The sequence below is a fragment of the Amblyomma americanum genome, chromosome 4 (genome assembly GCF_052857255.1).
Source record: "Amblyomma americanum isolate KBUSLIRL-KWMA chromosome 4, ASM5285725v1, whole genome shotgun sequence".
NCBI classification, from domain to species: domain Eukaryota; kingdom Metazoa; phylum Arthropoda; class Arachnida; order Ixodida; family Ixodidae; genus Amblyomma; species Amblyomma americanum.
In genome coordinates, this window is record NC_135500.1 from 219,081,118 (window position 1) to 219,097,209 (window position 16,092).

Sequence of the window (16,092 nt, forward strand, 5' to 3'; positions counted from 1 at the left end):
CAGCAAACCTCAGAAAGGCTGATTCCCTGAAATTGAGGATGCATTAGTGGACTTCGTCAAAAAACTCCGAGAGGACCACATGCCGGTCACAAATGAAATGCTCAAAGTAAAAGCGCTGGAGCTGGCTAGACATTGCAGTTTGTCCGCCAGCGAGTTTAAGGCCAGTAGAAACTGGACATCAAAGTTTATGAAAAGGAAAGGCTTTTATCTTCGGCAGCAGATTGGCATATGTCAGAAATTGCCAGAAGCCTTCGAGTAGAAGCTTTGTGCTTTTCAGAGATATGTGTTTTCGTTACGGTACATGTATGGCTACCAGCTGGGACAAATCGCGAACGCAGACCAAACGCAGCTGTACTTTGACATGCCCGTCAACACGACTGTTGAAGTGAAGGAGGTCAAGCAAGTGCGTGTGTTGTCGACAGGCAATGAGAAGACACGAGTAACTGTGATGCTCTGCTGCACTGTCGATGGCCACAAGTTGCTGCCATTCCTTATTTTTAAACGAAAGACGCTCCCGAAGGCAGTGAATTTTCCACCAGGAGTCGTCGTGCGAGCAAATGAGAAAGGCTGGATGGACACCGACATGGTGGTGAACTGGATCGATTGCGTGTGGCGCAAAAGGCCCGGGGCCAACCTTGGGCTTCACACTATGCTCGTTCTTGACGTGTTCCAGCGCGTTAAAAGACAAGTTCGCTGCGTGCAATACTGACCTCGTCGTTATACCCGGAGACATGACGGCGCAGCTTCAACCACTCAACGTGTGCTTGAACAAACCAGTGAAGGATCGGGTTTGTGTGCTGTGCAATGAGTGGCTTAGCACCCAGCCATTCACACTGAACAATAGGCTTAAGCGCGCGCCCTTGGAGACGCTCGCTGGATTGTCATCCGAGGTATGGGCAACAATCCCATCGGCCATTGTGGAACGCTCATTCAAAAAGTGTGGCATCGCAAATGTGCTGGATGGCACCGAGGACGATATGTTGTGGTCGGTCGAAAGCGACAAGGAGTTATCCAAGAGCAATGAAGAGTGAAGTTCGGCAATAAATCTCCCCCTCCTCGCGCACAAGTTTTTCGATTTTCTTGTTGACAAATAATTGGCGCGCGTTGGAATTGGGGATGTAATTTTTTTTTCTTGTTGACTATTAAAATTGGGCGCGCGTTAGAATCAGGTAATTACGGCACTTCTCGGCCACGTCAAATTTCCTGCCCGCCGCATGCTTGCCGTGCTCGATAGCAAACTCCCAGCCATGTAGCTATTGAGGTGCTTGCCCATCGTGGTAAAACTGCTAAAACTATAACGCTTAGCGGCAGCACGCGAAAGCCACAACTATGGTGAACCACAACTCCTGTGCCTTTGACAGCGACAAAACGCTGGAGCTGGTGATGCTGATGCCGATATGGATAACGGGAGCCGGTGAGAGCTCACTGATTCACGCATTCACGCGGATGCATTCGGCTGTCACACGCAGCGCAACCTTCTTGCATGCAACGCAACCTTTCCTTCCATTTCTGGATACGAAATGATGTTTTCTTCTGGTTGCTGGAAGTTGTAATACGCAGCTTCTGCCTCCGCCAGTACTGAATGCTTTTTTCGGATACTCCAAATTTGCGCCTTGCCGCCAGGTTGCTGTGAGCTTCCGTGTACTCAATCGCGTTTTTCTTGAAGGCAACGGTGAATTTCCATGAAATATTTGAGCAATTTTACCCATAGAATACAAATATTCAGTCACCAATTGTATTTCAGGATTGTTTTTTTTTTTTTCGTTTTCCTCATTACTAGCATATTTTGCCACATTCTTATACTTCGAAAATATGAGTTTTCCACATATTGCTATCCACTTCGAATCCCTAATTGATTACTGCGTCATTCACTTCATTGTCGGAATGTTCGAATATTCGTGCAACGCTAGAGTTGAGCTTCCGTCTTGTTTTACTTTGCTTCCAGGATGGTGAGGTGGGTGTTTACAGGCCTCATCGGGCCAGCACTGGGTCCATGCAGTCCACATCGTCGGTTGAGACGGCACCCTGCCAGTCCCGAGGTGATTTGCTTGCTCCTGCCATGTGCTTTTTTGTGCTTTTCTCGTGTTACCTCTTAGGCTGTGCACTTTTTTGTTTGGAAGGGTTTTGCTGTAGCTTGGGCTACTTTGCTTTTGCACACCCGGCTGTGGTAGAGCAGCAGCTGTATGTGGGTGCTGCAAAATTAGAAAGTGAATTGCTACTTAGCCATTTGCACATGCTAAATTATCTTAAGTGCCATAAAATTCGTTTTTGGCAGTTTCATCACAGTGGCCATTGTGGCTTGCAGTAGCACTCTCTCTCCTGTGTGTTACTGTTAGTGCACTGTTGCTTTTCCGTTGGTAGTGGATTCATTCCATGCATGAATGAAATTCTCGAGTGGCAGCTTTGTTGCATGCTGTTTTCTCCTTTCCTTCCCTCTTTTCTCTTTCCAGCATTTAAGCTTAGAAGCAACATTCTGCAGGTTTTGGCAGCCAAGGTTAATGAAATAAATATAAAACTGTGCAGCAAAACTTGGAATGGCCTTCAAAGAAAGAGTTAGAGTCCTCGTGTGAATCTGGTAGCCTTCGATGCAGAAGATTTTTCTGCTAGATAAATGAGCAGCAGAAGATAGTATCTCCTCAGTGCTCTAGCAGGAGTGTAGGAATGGCATCAGATATGCCATAGGCGAGTCTTTGTGTAACGCTTGGTGGTGCTTCTGTACCCACTGGGAATACTTCATGCTTACCTTCTCTCTTTGTAAAATGGTAGACTAGCACATCGATATTTGGGTCTTGCATGTTCATTCCTTCCCTTGAGTTTTACGGGAACAAGGTGTTCATGATGCAAACCGATCCACATGAAATGGTGGTTAAATGGCCGTGACCTTGACTCACACACCTATGTGTCACCCCTGGGAGCAGAAGGTGAGCCTGGTGGCAGACCTGGGAGTGGCAGCGACCAGGAACCCGATGGGCGGCCACTGTCAGTGGCGGAGGAGGAATCACAACATGCTACAAGGGTTGCACAGAACGGAGTAGCCCCGGTGGCCCCTGTGGGCGGCAGCCCAGAGTCTTCGGGTGACGAGGATGACAAGCGAGTGAGTTGCATGGGATGAAACAATGAACTTGCCAGTTCACACAGATTGGCAGGCTTTTCAAGCTGTCAGGAAAGCCATTACTACTGGTGATCTAAAATGCTGTTGGGAAGTGGATTCCTTCCTACTTTCCCCTACAATTGAACCTAGATGTAACAAACCTCCATATAGCGAATTCCTCGATATCAAGAGGTTTCTCAATTCCCCAACACCACCCCCATTGAAGCGCATGTATTTGAGACCTCCATATAATGAAGGTGTCGCAGCAGTTAACCGTGATCTAACAACTCGCTGTGGCAGCAGTGTGTTAGCTTCTGCTGGGTTAGAAAATTTGGCAGAAAAATTTCGTGACGATAAAGTCTGAACTGACATGAGAGGAAAGTCTACAATCGCAGCGAACAACTGCAGTTGGCACAAGGTGCTGGGCTCCATCACTGTCGGCGCAGCTCTGCTGCTTTTGCTTTTGAAACATCATACCACATGGCACTAGAATAGTTGCTCAGAAGCAGTGAAAGATAATACAACATAGCAAAAAAGACACGGCATGGGTAACACATGTCTACCACTGCTGCACAGTTGCTCGCAGGATTCAGGCGCGATAGCTCTCGCGTGTTGAGGGCAGGGACGGCAAAGCATGCCGGGGATGCAAGGCAATGAGCCGGTTTCCTGGAGCAACAAAAGCGGGTAGACTGAGAGGGAACATCAGGGAAGAAACAAATTGGCAGTAGTTTAGCTCTGATTAAACCTGGAGTGACGCGATAGCTACAGCTGGCCAAGAGGAACTTGCTCAGTTGAATTGAAAAGTCAGTCTTTCGCTGCTCCATCTCGCTGGGCGTTCCTTCTTCATCTTCATCCCACTTGACACGGTGCATGCGCACAGCTGTTGCAGCTCGATTTCGCCGGTGCGCCGCGCCGCCAGCAGCAGCAGCTGCTCCGCACCACGTAGCTGGTCATGTGACCAACCACGTGACCAGCCATGGTGCCGCGCCGCCCGCAGCTGCTCCGCACCACGTGTCCAACCATGTGACAGCGTGGCGGCACAGCTGCGGCGTGGCAGCGCAGCCACAGGGTGGCGGCGCCGCCACGTTGAAGGCTCACAATGCTACCGTAATGTAGCTATCGCTACAACAGGTGCCTCCTTGGCTAGTCTACTGGCGACAGCGCGACCGTGTGCTCTTATAGCTCGGCTGTGGTGCCCCCACCTCCCCTGCCCTCCCCACCTCACTCTTAGCACTGTTGCTAGAGCCGCGCCGGAGGTGGTGGAGGCTTCTGCCACAGTCGCGCTAGTGCGATTGTGATGGATTTCTGTAAACATTTTCAAGGTGATGTCACCTGCGTTTGTTTCTTTTTTGGTTTATGTTCTGCATTGTCCTTTCGAGTCTTCTTTTGAAAACTGCATGTAACGAAAAATCCCGGACTTCTTTCAGTTTCATTATATCCAGGTTTACCTGTATGCACCAGCTTGCCCAACAAGTCACGCTTCTCGAATTCAATGCGAAAATAAGATTTGGGACTGTAGTATGCTGTCTTCTCTTCTACTTTCTTCCAGCATGATTACAACATAGAAATCGTAATTCACACATGATTTCAGTGACTGTTTGCCTTCGCATTTGTTTCTGAAGCTGCAGCATCTTCTCGAACAATCATACTGTGCCTTTCCTTCGTCCCTAGTAAAGTCGCTGGTTATTTGCTAGTGACACACTATGTGCTTTGCTTCAGGTTTCCATAGCCTACTTTGTGCATCAAGATGCAGGGGATTTTGTTTTTTATTTTTCTTTGCACAGGAAAGTGACCGACACGTGGCATTCACGCATGAGGGGCCTGAAGAACCAACGGAGCAGCAGAAGAACCGCCTGCATCGCCGTGATACTCCTCACCATCTGAAGAACAAAAGGATTCACATGGGCAGCACTCGTGAAGATCAGGAGAAGGTGAATTCTTTGCCCGAGTATGACATATCGGCCCCAGTGGCCAGTGAGTAGAAAACTAGCAAGCATGATACAGTTGATACTTATTTATGAGGGGGACACTTCCTTGCTTTTCTTACTTTCCAACAAAAATCAGTAAAACTTTGCGTGCTTGTGCAGTTTTCGTTGTAGATTCCAAAAGCGGTGTTATTTTTTGTGGAGACCAATTACTGTATTCGCGTAATTTGCACCCCCCAACTTTTTACGCGAATTCTTGAATAAGTACTATCATATTTCGCACTCTCTGCTGCGCCAGACCACCAGCATGTACACACGGGTGCGCGCAAGGGAGGCTTGGGAAAACGGGCGCGGCCGCCGTGTGCGCGATTGCGAAATGCACAATCTTCACCCGACTACACGTTGGCGTGGCAGTTCGCGGTCTGACACCATGCTATGCTATCTCCTGTTGTCATTGGCTCCGACGACCACGGGTAGTTTTTCTTTGTTCTGCTGCCTATATTTTGCACATTTATCCACAGGCTCCCAGCTTCGACTTTACAATTGTTCACACTGATAAATTTTCAAAATGTCGACACCCAAATACAACTGAGAATGGCAGAAAATTCAAACTAGCCAATAAAAAGCGTCAATTTCGTCACATGGCACAAGGCAGTCAATCACAAGGCCGCGTCTCCATTTTTGTTTCTGGATGTTTTTCTAGGCTTTAAATCGCTCAGCGGTTGCCGCACTGGTGCAAAAGAAAGCCGGCGAACTGAGTCATCAAACGAGACCAAACAGAGAGCATTGTGGAGCTGGTTTTGAATTGCGCAGGCATAGAACACTGATGTATTTTGGTGCATCCTCACGAGTTCCGGTGCCGTGGCGGCATATTTATCGGGTGATTTTTCAAAAACTACGAGAGTCCTGGGCTTCAAACTTCACTTGTTGGTAGAAAAAGAACCTCGGGGATCCAAATATGACAAAATTGAAAATTCTACATTTTTGTAAATTTGCGGCTCTTAAGACCTATGTCTCCCCTCTTTGCGGCTGAAAACCGGTCAAAAAACCTTATTTTTGATCTTTTCATTTTTGTAGGTCTTTCCGCAGCTGTCTACAAATTTTTGTTGAAAAACATCGCCCTATTCGTGTTTTATAGCGTTTCAGAGACGTGAATGCGCACGCGTGGCCCTTTAAGTTGAGGTCAGACCGCACTGAACTGCACCGGCACTATTTTGGTTTCATTTGAAAGGTCGTGATTGAGGTTATTTCTATTTATCGGTTGGTGAACCTGAGCAAGCCCTGGAAGTGGTAAACAAAGGAACAAAATTGTGAGAAATGCATGTTGATATTGGTCTCCCAAATCGCATGACCAAAATGGCAACTTTTGGTTGGCTCGTGGCGTTGACCGCTTGCAGCCAGATGCCATTATGAGTTAGTCGCGCCCTTCCACAATGGTGTCTAGATGAGTTGGTGTGCCTCTCAGCGGAGGAAGTGCGCGCCCTTTTTTCATGAAGGTGCCACCGGTATAATCCCGGTTTGTGTCCGGTTCTTTTGGCCTTTGCTATGTGTGTATGAAGGGAAATCACTTCAGTGATTTTCAAGTGCGCATGATCTTATTGCGAGTAAACTGCACAAGGAAAAAGAGAGAGACGTGTGCATATTATAGTGTCAGGGATGCAAGAGTTCGGAATATTTGATTCGTTCATTTTGGTCGTGATAGGTGCAGTATCAGTTTCCCCGTAGTACTGTGCTCGTAAGGCTCGTAAGGATCCTACAGGTGAGAAAAATGGCTGCGAAGTGCACTCGAACCCTCTTGCAGCCCTTTAAGGTCTTTTAGCTGAATTGCAAGCTGGAAGACTCAAGATTTGGATGAATCAGTGGCGCTGTGTGTATTCAAGAGCTTAAACAGTGCACACACAGCAAAGCTACTGTGGAGGCTGACTTGCATGTGTTCTCTCAGACATCGCAGTGTGAGATGAGTCAGCTGAAAAAGATTTACTGTGTTATTTGCCATTTGTCCATCTCAAGCTGTGGGTTCACCTTAATGGACCTCTTTCTTCCAGGTTGCATCCATATTGATGCAGGCTCTCCGTCGGCCAGAAGAGGAGGAACCCTTGCCACCTCCGCCACCCTCACCACCACAGGAGCGCCAGAGGATGGACTCTGAATTTGAAATAGACGCAGCGAACACATCATTCGGGGATGGTGAGGGCTTTGTGGAAAGCTTTCCAGCCATTCTTGTTAGTGCTAATGAATGAGCATATGGCACATTGAGAACACTCTTAAATGAACTCTGATAAATCATAGGGTGAGGGTATGCTGGATTACAGCATAAGTATGCGATGCAGAATCCTTACTTCCGGAATAGAATTTAATGGCAGTGGCGTAATATGAAATGAAACACGCACTAACGCATGTTTCTGTGTTAGCCTGTGCAAACAACAGGTGTTGGTGTGATTCAAGTTTCAGTGTCAAGCTGCTTAACAAGTTCAGTGCACATGAAGCAGCTGCTAATGCGTCTGTGTCATATCACAAACAAAGGAGCAAATAGGCAAATAGGCAAATGTCTGCACACTCAATAGGCATTAGCCTCTGCAGCATTATCTTCCTTCGAATATGCGGGGATGTGACTTCATTGAATAATGTGCTTGTGGAACGGCCTATCATAATATCCAGTGTATGCATTCTTGCAGGTGGTGCTGCACCTGCTACTGTAGTGGAGGAGCACATGCGAATCTACGTTGAGAGGAATGCCTCCGGCCTTGGGCTGAGTGTGGCTGGTGGGAAGAACTCGACACCGTTCAAAGGGGACGATGAGGTCAGGGCCACAACTCAGTACATACTTGTCAATTTACTTGAAGCCACTTCTGTTCCACACTTGAAAATTTGGTCCTGTTTTGCAGGGTATATTTATCTCTAAGATCACCGAGGGAGGACCAGCTGAACGGGCGGGCCTTAGAGTCGGTGACAAGATTCTCTCCGTAAGTCTGGAATTGAATGCAATGCACATCAGGGCTCGGAGCTTTGTAGAATTGGGAAAACAAAAAAACACCTGAATTCATATGACTCGTTGCAGTGGCTCAGTGGCTTTGGCATTTGACTGCTGGTCCCAAGGTCGCAAGTTTAATTCCAGTTGTGGTGGAAATGTTTTGATGGAGGTGAAATGCAAAAATGCCCATGTGCTGTATGATGCCTGTATACGTTAAAAAAAAAACCTGTCAGGTGGTCTACAAAAATATTACTGTGGCCCTGCACTTGAGCATCCTTCATAGTCCATGTGTCGCTTTGGGATGTTAAAACGCACAATTTACAATATCTGAATTCGTATGCATAGGCTTTTGTGAGGAAATGCTTTGGTAATGTGACTTTTAGAGGGCTGCAAGAGTGTAGAGAAATTTCGTGCTTTGCCTAAGTATGTATATATATGTTTACTTGCTAATGTGATGGTGAATATCAACCTGTATTTATTTGTATTAGATGTGCTGCTGTCCCGAGGTGGTTGAGGCTTAGTGCTCATTTAGCTTTGACATCGCAAATATATGCTGCTAATGTGTGTAGCCATTGTCTGGCTGTTGATGACCGAGCACATATTTTACTTAAGCAGCAGCATCTGTAGAAACTGGTCTTTGAAAAATTGATGAGAATGCTTGCTCCACGGAAATCCAAGACAAAAGAAAGAAAATGAAAGAAGAGGGGATGCTCTCGCACAAGCCAGCCCATTATCCTAAGGTTTGAGACCTTCTGGGGTAGTAAAGGAGGGTAAGCCCGTTCCTTTCTCACAAAGGAAAAATTACTGGGGTGGGGCTCAGTCTCCTCCTCCTCTTTGTGAGGAGCTAACACAGTCCTGATGGAAGCATTGAGATACGTGGTAGCCTGGCAGTGCCTTATGTCCTCGCTTCTGTGCGACTTGCATGCTTCATACTGGAACATTGGGTACATCATAAAGTTTGCACGTTAGCCAATGGTTTTGTGCGAGCCTTTGCTTATCACATTGTGAGATAGATTGTGCTTTCTGTTAGAGTATACCGTATAAACACGTGTAAAGGCCGCACTTTTTTTTTTTTTTTCCAGATTTGAGGGCCAATTTTCGGGGTGCGGCTCATACACGCGACGTGCGAAATTTTTTTAAAAGTAAAAACACACCGATCAGGGAATGAGTGGCATTTATTCTACGTTCAGTCGTCACTCGCGGAGTATTGCGACTCCGAGCTGGTGCTGTGCTCTGGTGCGCGCTCATCCCACAACAAGTGGTGCAACATGTCTGCTGTCAACACATAGCCGTTGTTCCGCGCTTCTGTCACTTTGCAGAGCAAGTCTTGACAGTAGTGACATTTTTGACTGTCACTTGGATATTTTTTCTTCTGCAGGTCAATAATATGTCTGTAGTGGACATAGACCATTATGAGGCAGTGAATACACTCAAGGCAGCTGGCAGCAGGATTTCATTGCTTATAGCACGAGAAGTTCAGCGGCCCACTTCGTCTTTGGCGGTAAGAAGAGGAAGTTACTATTGATGTCTTAAGGGGGGAAGAGGGTCTTAGAGAAATATTTTTTAATATTGGACTTAGCGTAATAAAAACTTCAGCTATTATGTATTTTAGTGTGCTGATTTCAAATATGGTGTCCATCTTTGTGTATTATATGTCGTTTGTTATTTATTCAAGAATTTCGGTAAAATTATTCTGACAACTTTTTGAAAAAATTGGCTACTCAGATTCAAACAATTTTTATCCCTGTGGGTTTTACTATTATTAATGCTTGCAATAAGGGCACTTTTGGTGTTCTATCCCTTCTGTAACTAAAGTTATGATGTTTTGAAGTTCACATAAAAGTGGTGAGGAAAAAGGTGATTTTTATTTATGCCTTTTAATATTTTCACATTTTATTAAGAGTGCTGTTAATAATTTTATTGCAAGGTCCAATCGTTCAGCTTTCAAATAAAACAAGAATGGTAAAAATCGCGCGAACCAATACCGGGAAAAGCTTGTCAGCAGTGTGTAGGGTGGTGCAGAAAATCAAACTGAGAAAAACACAAAAAAACGAAATCAAACATTTTGAAGCTGTGTAAGCACATTACAGTGCTTAATTTTTCAAAACAAACAGCTTAGAAGTCGCATAGGGAATAGTCTGAATCACTTTTTTGCCATTGCGCCGCTTAGCAAGCTGCAAAAATGATTTCGAGGGTGTACACTGTATTGTGAAGCAGTCTCGATCCCCACCAAATCTACGACCACATTGGTAGCTCTGCAGGCAATGGAGGGTTGGCGTCTACATGCTCGTTCGCTAGCATCCACATCTTGCGCTAGGTTGCAGAAATTGCTGCCAAACTTGCGATTTTATCATCGGCGTGCTTCGCAATCCTCGCGATCAGCGCTGAGCAGAAATGTGTCTAATCTGACCCGCTGCTGCCAATCTCGCCCAAGCCTGCAATTTGCTCTGTGTTGAAGGCGGTCGCCGAAGATGGTAAACAAGCACTTATCACGACCGCCGAATTGCACTCCTGCGCCTTGTTATTCTCTTATCCCTCTTCCGATCGATCACTTTTAAGTAAAACCATCCTCCGGCTCTCCGTCATCCTCTGCAGCCGCGATATGCACCGCGCTCGAAACGAACGCCGGAACGGCTGCCAAGGTCGCGTCATCCGCCGGTTCATGCTCAGGCACTCGGCTGCTGCTGGTTGACATCACTGCTGACGAACTTGTGTCTTCTGCTTGCTTTCTGCAGCCTTTTTTACGTTTTTTCCCAAACTTATGCGCGCTGCGAACTTCCGATACGGTTTCAAGCCACGGTGGTCTTTTTCAAAATGGCGTCGCAAGACGAGCGTGGAGCGTTTAAAAAAATGGTGCCGGCCAATGAGGCGCTTGAATTTCGCCATGTGGTGTCCAACAGCCAATAGCATTGCCGCATTTTATATTTTGTTTTCTGTCTTTTTCTCGGCCACCAATCGCAGTAGACCTTTCATTCTGGCAAGAAAGAAAGCTGATGCGTTGCTCTTTCAAACGATTCCAAAGTCGCCTAGCTGCGCCGGCCACTTTTGACGCGACACGCGACGCAAAACGGGCATTTCTAACCTATTTTCACGAGCTCTCTTGTCAAAATTGCATCTTTGCGTGTCGTTTTTTCGTAAACTACGTGGTATTCAGCCATGAAAGTTAAAATTAAGATGGAAAATGAAGAGACTTATCCAACTATGACCGAATTGAAAAGTCGATTTTTTCGCGATTTTTTGGTCCCAAAGGCCCGCGTTCCCCCTTACGACTTGTAGAAAAGTGTAGAAGTGGTGTTATTGGCATGTAAAGTCTTTTGTCAGTTCCAAGGAAGCTTACAGCTATTGACTGAAAATAGAGTGTGGGTTTTATATGAAGCGGAGTTGTTTTTGTTTGGGGAACATAGCTTGCAGTTTTAATGCTTTGCTAAGAACGACAGTGGTCTGGAAGCAGTGTAAGTAGGGAGTTGTTGAATTGCCCTGATTGCCCTGTCCCATTTGCAAACAGTGCGCCTGTTTTGCACCGTGCAAGCCATAACGAGGCGACTATGCGTGAAAACAATCACTGAGTGCGGGGGGGTAGACAGAAATACAAGAAAGGCAATAAACGCTATGGTGTGCAAATTGACTCGAAGGATGCGGGTTCAATCCTGGCTGCGGCAGTCGCATTTCGATGGAAGTGAAATGCTAGAGGCCCGAGTACAGTGCGATGTTAGTGCACATTAAAGAATCCCAAGTGGTCGAAATTTCCGGAGCCCCCCCCACTATGGTGTCCCTCATAGACAGAGTCGCTTTGGGACGTCAGACCCCATAAACCTAAACATATATATTTCGACCAATGTTCCGAATAAAAATTCAATTGGAAGTTGGCGCTTGTCTGTGTCTTTTCACCTCTTTGTCCTCGGTTTCGGCGGGCTTTTTTGTCAGGATGGTATTATTGATTCTAAGCCACTCTCTTCCCGAGAGCATGAATCCTGGGAAGATTTGTTAGTTGCTAAAACTCCCAAAAATTCAGCCTGAATTTCTGAGAAATAAAAAATAATGGCTCAGCCCTGTGCATTCTGGAATTAACCAATAGTTCAGAAAGGAAAGAAATTATCACTGGTTGTGCCTCTTACTTTTCTTTTGCGTGTGCATACCAGAGGGAGCCAGTGACTGTGGCTGCTGCACCACCCAAGGCACCGCTGCAGCAGACTCATTCCGAGCCCTTGCGTCCCTCGGAAGGGGAGGAGCCTCTTCCTCCATCAGTTGCTGCATCAGTGCCTCAGCAGAGGGCACGACCACCCACCACTGGAGGAGCCCAGAGCCTGCTGACACCCCTACACCCTGGAGATGGTGACCAACGGTCGCTGCCCACCACACCAGAGCCACGCACACCCGAGCCAGACTTTGAGACCAAGCGAGAGGTATTCATTGTGTTGATCGCATTGTCGCACGCTGATAAAAGAGCATTGATGCCATAAGGGCGAGGACTGCTTTTAAGACTTAAAAGCAGTCTGCATACAGGGCAACTTTCAAAAAGCATGACTTGCTTGTTATCAACCAAGAATGCCCTTCGCTGCTTTGGAGCAGTTATGAAATTAGGCCCTAGATGACTGTGACAGGTCATAGCTGATGTGTCATATTATGACTTCTGAGTTTTAATGCTTCTTACTTGGCTGTGGAGATCGTCCTCTATTAAATCTTATTTTTTTTTTCTGTTGTTTGATGCTAAGAGTTGTTTCATTGGGGTAATTTCATGTCTGTACATTTGAACCCTGCAGGTTTACATCTCTCTCTGCAGTCGCAAGTGTTTTTTTTTGTGTGTGTGTGTGTGTGTGTGTCATTTCAGTGTTTTGCAGGCTCTGTGCTTTTTTTCCAGATCATCTATACGACACTGATAAGGGACCACAACGGCTTAGGGTTTAGCATAGCTGGGGGCAAAGGAGGCACACCGTACAAGGATGGTAGCCAGGTGAGTTTTCTCTGCCTTTGCTGTTTTTTTTTAGTGCATTAGCACTTAAGCCCGCACTCACTGATTTTGCCGTTGTCGGTCTAGAACCTCTGGAAAGTGGCCCGCCTGGGTGGGAAGAGCAACCTGGGTCTCACAAGCCCACCCATGGCAGCACCTGCTATCTCAGGGCAGTGGTGCATCGCTTAAACCGCTGCACCACTGGGCCAGGAGTGTTGTGAGGACTCCCAGTGAGCGAGGAATGTAGAGAACCTTGACTCAAACTGAAACCAATATCGAAGTGAAAACTGAAGTTCTAGCACACCTAATTCGCATTTGGCCTAACCATGCTAAATTGTCCGTCATTTTTCTCATTTTGGCAGTGCCATGTGATTACGATATTGGCTTTAATATTATTATTAATTTACAGCTTATTATTTTTTTCCGAAGTAGTTATGAATAAGGGTAATCAACGTTATATTGTTCTCCCAATTTTGTAACCTCATTAGTCTTTCGGACTACCGGTGTGCTGCCGGCCTATGTCCCTGTAAATCAGTCTGTGGGGTCAGACCCTTGCTAAATCGGGGGCAGGGCGCTCGTACCGGTTTATGTGGGTCAGCTTCCGCCAGGGGGCTGTGTCGAGTTATGTCCGGTGCACCAAATGATCGTCAAAATAGACCCTCCAGTCTTGTCCCCTCCACCCTGCTGTCTGTGCAACGACCGGCATGATGATTGCAGGCTGCCATCACCAAAAACTAGCTTTGCTTAATAGTTTAAGGTTCACTTTTCTGAGCTTCATGCCAGCCTGTGGTGATAGCAGCTATCAGGCATGACATGTATTCAGCCGGGCACACTGCATTGGGCGCCGATTGGCGTGTTGTTGGTCTTTTTTTTTTTTTCATTTTAAAAGGCACCTTACCATTCCCACACCGATGCATTTTCCTCGCTTCCGTCCATGTGGTTCTTCCAGTGCATTTAATCAAAGAATCGCCTTGTGCTAGTATGTGCAGTTTGTGTGAAAGAACCTCCTGACATGCAATAGTTCTGCATGTTGGTTGTGAGTTTTGTCAATCATTGTGAGTCGTCATTGGCACTTCTTTGCTTCTTTCTAATCAGTTATCTTTCAGCCATAAGCTGGCAAAGGACAGGGTTAATTGGAGAGACATGGGAGAGGCCTTTGCCCTGCAGTGGGCGTAGTTGGGATGATGATGATGAAACATCGCAAATTAGAAAAAAAGGAACATATTTATGCTTTCCTTAGTTGCAGTGACTGTTGGCTGTCTTCATATGCATATCGTAGTGAGTCCCTCAGTTTCCTACTTTTGTGGGCTCAGTTCTTTGTCATTTTAGTGCAGTGTTTTTATGGGTTCAGCCAAGTGGAGAGAAAACTAGTAAAAATCAGCATGACAGGAAATCGGGCATACTGTCAGTTACTTCTAGTTCCATTGTGCCTCGTTATCATGAGACAAGTGAAGACAAAAATAAACTTGGTTGGGAAGCGTGTGCTCATCACAACTGTCACGCACGGCTTGCATTGTGGCCCACCCACTTGCAGGGCATCTTCATCTCGCGCATAGCAGAAGGTGGAGCTGCAGCTCGTGACGGCAAGCTGCGTGTTGGTGACCGCGTTCTGTCCATCAACGGCATTGACATGGACGGGGTGCGGCATGACCAGGCCGTGGCCATGCTCACAGGGCTGGAGCGCTTTGTGCGGCTTGTTGTACAAAGAGAAGAGCTGGTGCTCAGGGACCCCAACCGACCGCAGCCATCGCTGCCCACTGCCATGGCCCTGGGGACATCCGCGACGACCACAAGCAGGCCGTATGGTGGGAGCCTGTACTCCTCTTCGTCGTACATGGCCAACCGGCCCTCGTATCTGGGCGGATACAAGCGGCCGGGACCCATTGGCAGTGTGAGTGCCGCTGGTGGCGGCGATGACACAGTTGCTGGAGACAAGCAGCCCGCGAACACAAAAGTGAGTAGTAACTGCTCCTTGCTTGTGTGTGTGCGTGCACTTGCATGCATGAAAAAGAAATTTAGTTGTTGAGATGAAAGGAAAGGCATAGTAACTGTATCAATTTTTTCTCTCTCTCACTAAGTGCAGCGGCTACATTTGCTATCAACATGCATATTTTTTTCCGCACGTGTTATAAAAGCGCCCGGGCTTTCATTTTTAGAGAATTCGTTCTGAGACCATGCTGCTGAGAGGCATATCAGCGCAGACTAGGCGCGTCACTGTGCTTAAAATGGGGGTCATATGCACCTCAAAACATATGCTTGAAACGACCTGCCAGAAATGCAATTGCGCCGATTCTTTGAAGACGCTTTGCGACACACGGTGCGAACATACCGGTGGAGTGTCGCTCAGTTAAGATTCCGCCTAGAACCTTTGTCCCACCACCATTTACTCAGTGATGTTTGTACTAGGTCAGTGTCCAGGCTCACCAGAAAGGAAAAAAAAGTATAAACGTTATCACAGTGCTCACCTGTGCCTTAAAAGTGAGACGAGTGCATCTTAGCCGGCGTCAGGCTTGCAACGACGTGCCACCCACCAGCATGCTGGCTAACAGCAGATAGTCGCGCGTCGTTTGCTCGGTGTCGCTAGGCCTGACGTGCTCAACAGTGAAGCGTCAAAGAAAGCGCTTTGGAACTAGCCACCACTTATAAAATATTTATGATTTTCACCAGTTTTCATCGACACGATAACTTCTTACTGAAAAGTGCAGAACTAATTTTCATTATGGCTTCATCAACAAAGTGAGCTAAAAAGCTGGAAGCTGTCTCTCACCAATGGCCGCGGTTCGCATGCGCGGAGTCCGAGCTGTCGGCACAACCGTCGCAGTGCATCACATTTTTATGTGCACATGTCTGCACATTATTTCCGGTTCCACAGGGAGTGTGAAACCTAATGAGACATGAGCATATCTGAGGGCACAAAAAAAAAAATGTCAGCTTCTTACTCGGAAAATATTTGTTGAAGTGGAACCTTGCTCTGAAAAGTGTTCATTTTGGGGTGGGGGGGGTAATTGTATTGCCTTGTATGGTTCGTTGATTAGGAATCAGAAATACTTCATTCTGGGTGGAAATTTCATTGTAGCAGGGTTTCACTTTAACACCAGCTTCTGGATGAGGGTGCCCTTCAGGTCAGATGAAGAGGCAGGTATGCATTTGGGGCTCT

At 46.7% G+C, this 16,092-nt stretch overlaps 1 protein-coding gene across 42 annotated transcripts in view; it reads left to right on the forward strand.

Moving 5' to 3' along the window:
• The window catches only part of LOC144129383 (protein lap4-like), a 166,815-nt gene that overhangs the window by 72,568 nt on the left and 78,155 nt on the right, over positions 1-16,092 (forward strand). For all 42 annotated transcript variants that reach the window (XM_077663466.1, XM_077663463.1, XM_077663479.1 and 39 more), the window contains 10 exons: positions 1,946-2,039; positions 2,919-3,094; positions 4,876-5,022; positions 7,062-7,203; positions 7,692-7,816; positions 7,902-7,979; positions 9,366-9,488; positions 12,127-12,390; positions 12,846-12,938; positions 14,470-14,889. In XM_077663466.1, the coding sequence (XP_077519592.1) occupies positions 1,946-2,039; positions 2,919-3,094; positions 4,876-5,022; positions 7,062-7,203; positions 7,692-7,816; positions 7,902-7,979; positions 9,366-9,488; positions 12,127-12,390; positions 12,846-12,938; positions 14,470-14,889 (1,662 nt within the window). The remainder of the gene's footprint in view (positions 1-1,945; positions 2,040-2,918; positions 3,095-4,875; positions 5,023-7,061; positions 7,204-7,691; positions 7,817-7,901; positions 7,980-9,365; positions 9,489-12,126; positions 12,391-12,845; positions 12,939-14,469; positions 14,890-16,092) is intronic.